The sequence below is a fragment of the Lolium rigidum genome, chromosome 6, assembly GCF_022539505.1.
Source record: "Lolium rigidum isolate FL_2022 chromosome 6, APGP_CSIRO_Lrig_0.1, whole genome shotgun sequence".
Classification (NCBI taxonomy): Eukaryota; Viridiplantae; Streptophyta; class Magnoliopsida; order Poales; family Poaceae; genus Lolium; species Lolium rigidum.
The window spans coordinates 300,842,201-300,845,302 of record NC_061513.1 but is presented as its reverse complement, the minus strand read 5'-3'; the positions used below and the strand labels follow the sequence as shown (position 1 = coordinate 300,845,302).

The 3,102-nt window shown below is 51.1% G+C and overlaps 1 protein-coding gene across 2 annotated transcripts; it reads right to left on the bottom strand.

Moving 5' to 3' along the window:
• Positions 1-269: 269 nt before the first annotated feature.
• On the bottom strand, positions 270-1,643 carry LOC124667695 (Bowman-Birk type trypsin inhibitor-like). 2 transcript variants are annotated; one of them, XM_047204949.1, is made up of 3 exons: positions 1,577-1,643; positions 1,123-1,247; positions 270-1,030 (listed from the first exon to the last, which is right to left on the bottom strand). In XM_047204949.1, exons 1-3 carry the CDS (start codon positions 1,588-1,590, stop codon positions 630-632), a joined length of 540 nt encoding a protein of 179 aa, XP_047060905.1. In that variant the 5' UTR covers positions 1,591-1,643; the 3' UTR covers positions 270-629. The 2 variants fall into 2 exon arrangements, with proteins under 2 accessions (XP_047060905.1, XP_047060906.1); XM_047204950.1 differs by having other exon boundaries at positions 270-1,027.
• Between the last annotated feature and the right edge of the window lie 1,459 nt (positions 1,644-3,102).

Genomic DNA, 3,102 nt, shown 5'->3' with positions numbered 1-3,102 from the left:
ATTTGTTGGAAACAAAGTAATGCACGTGAACTTAAACGGTCTTTATTCATAGTTGCCTGACCCACGAGGGCTACTCCGGTGCTCCCCTAAACTAAGTTGAAGGGTTATAATTGGGTTTTTTTCCTGTGTTGGGTCCGCTAAAACCCATATCCAGCCTATGTATACCCATCTGTATTAATACAGTATGTATACTTTGCGTAAGAAGAAGAAAAAAAAGGTCGCATGACCAGTTAACGATCTCATCCGCCTAAGTACCGCCCCACGCCGTGTGCATGCCTTATTTTGAAATCGTAGATACGTATAAAAAAGGGGTACAACAAAACGCGGGCCATACGGACCTGTACTAAGCTATACGGACAGTGAACCTACACTGAAATTACGATGTTACCCCCACTTACGACCATGTATGAAAAAATCTTCACCGATGTTGTGTTTGATGCTCCCAGATTTTCTCCAAGGGAGGAGCACCGGAGTAGAAGTGGTGACCCACACCATACATATTGCAAGATGCAACCTTTATTTTATTATTCTTTCACGCATCAGCAAGAGCAACCCGCACCACCGTCGTCGGCGGTGATCGGGCGATCAACGCGCGCCGGCCGGTGAGGCCGCGCGTGACTGCGTGAGTACTAGTTACCGACGTTGTTGTTACCCTCGACGGTGCACCTGGGCCCGGGGAACCCGAGGAAGACGTCTTGGCAGACGCGGCGGGAAGGGCCCGACGTGGAGGCCGCGCAGTCCTTGCAGGTGGCGGCGCACTGCTCCACCTCGTCGGTGCAACGGCAGAACGGCGGGATAGACCTGGTGCAGAGCGCGAAGTCGCAGCAGTCCCACGGCCTGCATATGGGCCCGGGGTCGCCGGTGTACCGGTCGTTGCAGACGGAGAGGGACGGGTACGCCGTGGACGGCACGCAGTCCTTGCAGGCGGCGTCGCACTGCCGCACCTCGTCCTGGCAGTGGCAGATCGGCGGGATCGACCTGGTGCACACCGCGGCGTCGCAGCACTTCCACGGCCTGGCCGGCGCCGCTGCTACACGGCTTATAGAGCTGTGATGTTCACGCACTAGCAAAAGCGGGACAAGGAAACGAAGATTGACGGCATGCTGCAGATGCATCACGAACCTTGGGTGTCGCTGGGGAGGCGAATGGCGGCCACGAAGTCGTCGACGGCGGCGGCGGAGGGGTGGCCGGCGACAAGGAGGGCTGCCTCGAGCGAAAGCATCAGCACGATGCTACCACTAAGGCACCTCTTCATCTTTTTTTGAGAACACAGTACAACGCAGACGCTCACAAACACGCACGTACAAACACCCCCATGAACGCACGCACGCACACCCTACCCCTATGAGCACCTCCGAGGAACTGAGCCGGCATATCTTGAGGTTGACGAAGTCGCCATCGGCGCCTCGTCTGTTGACGAGCACGTCACTCTACCGCTGAAAGCATAGCGCTGGTTAAATCACTGGAATAAATCCAGGATGCAAACACCTACGCTGTCCAGTGCTGGACTTGAAGCTGGCGATGTGTCCACCACAAGGGACCTAACCACCAGAGCCAAGCTCTGTTTGCAAGGCACCTCTTCATCTCCATGGCTGGTTTTGCTTGGCTCAGCTTGCTTGTGCATTTGGAGCTGGGTAGGCAGGCCGTACATATAGCCGGCCCGTGACAACGATCGATCGATGCCGAATAGGTACGTGGGTGTAGCTAGATCGAGTAAAGCCATGCATCTCCATCTTGACAATGAGTCGTGCATTATCGTGATCGACCACGTGCGCTTGTTAAATATGACTGGTCGATCTTCGAAAAGCCGGCCTTTCTCAAGAACATGGGACCATTAATGTCACGTCGTTTATTCGATCCGCCTTAGCCTTTGTCTTGTTTCTTCTTTCTTTTGAAAGAATTCCTTATTTGACACTACTTCTAAATATGATTCCTTATTTGGCCCTGAATTTTTTTGACTTCCCTATTTGACACTATGTGTAAATTTTGGTTCCCTATATGACACTCTAGTTCATTTTGCTAGCTAACGATGTTACTTGGGCACCTAAAAGTTCGTTTTTACCCCTATGCATAATGTGACCAAAATATCATACAAGACACATATTCGCTCATGACTAATCCATGTAAGCTAGTTCGCAATGCCAAGATGGTTTAGCATGTACGCACTGAACACAGTTCATATATTTGGGCATAACCAATTGCTTGGATGATAATTCAAAAGAAAAATCAAAATTTGGGCATAACCTTTCATGTGATTTGATGCCATATCCTTGCACTTGCACACAGTTAATATATACAAAGTACCCACAAATAAGACACGGATGAATGGTAAGAACGAAACAGTGGACAAACCACACATCAACATAATCACTTAATCAGCTGTAGCTTGCTCTCGGTAGCGCAAGATTGCAATCTCACCCATGCCCCGAGTCTGCTGCGGAGTCCTCTCCCGTCACTCTGCCGTGGCTGCCCAGCGCCACAGCCCCAGCTTGGTCGCCCTCCGCGGCTCCGCAGCGCCTGGTCGACGTACGGAGCCCTGCCTTGGCTCCCCTCCGCCGCCGTGCCTGGGCCATCGTCCGGAGCGCCTACATGGCCTGCCAATCTGCGGGGCGCTTGGCCCGCCACCCCTAAATCCATGCCGCCTCAGCTCTGCATCCGCTGCTGCGAGCAACCACACCGGGAGGAGGTACTGGTCAGGTTTGACCATGATTTTTGATTTGGTTCGTCGATTATTTCCAGCGGTGACTTATGAAGGGGTATTTTGGTCCAGCCGATGAAAACTTGACGGAGCAATCTAACAGATGGGACGGTAATATAGGGAACCAAAAATTACACACGGTGTCAAATAAGGAAGTCAAAAATTTCCAGGGCCAAATAAGGAACTATATTTAAAAGTAGTGTCAAATAAGGAATTCTCTCCTTTCTTTTAGGCATGTATTTGTTGTTGTCCAAGCAGTTTCTTCATTTCGAGCTCTCGGTTGGTTATACATGTGGTTGCTATGTTAATATAGCGGGGCAAAAGCCTGTTTCGAGAAAGTATGTTGTTCGAAGCCAAAAACAATGAAGAGGTCACGGGGTGTTCAAGTGTCACTGGTAGAAAAA

Bases quoted from the DNA above. Each gene is read 5' to 3' on its own strand.
- LOC124667695 (XM_047204949.1), bottom strand. The intron at 1,031-1,122 runs GTTCGTGATGCA...TAAGCCGTGTAG, and splicing joins CCTCCCCAGCGACACCCAAG to CAGCGGCGCCGGCCAGGCCG.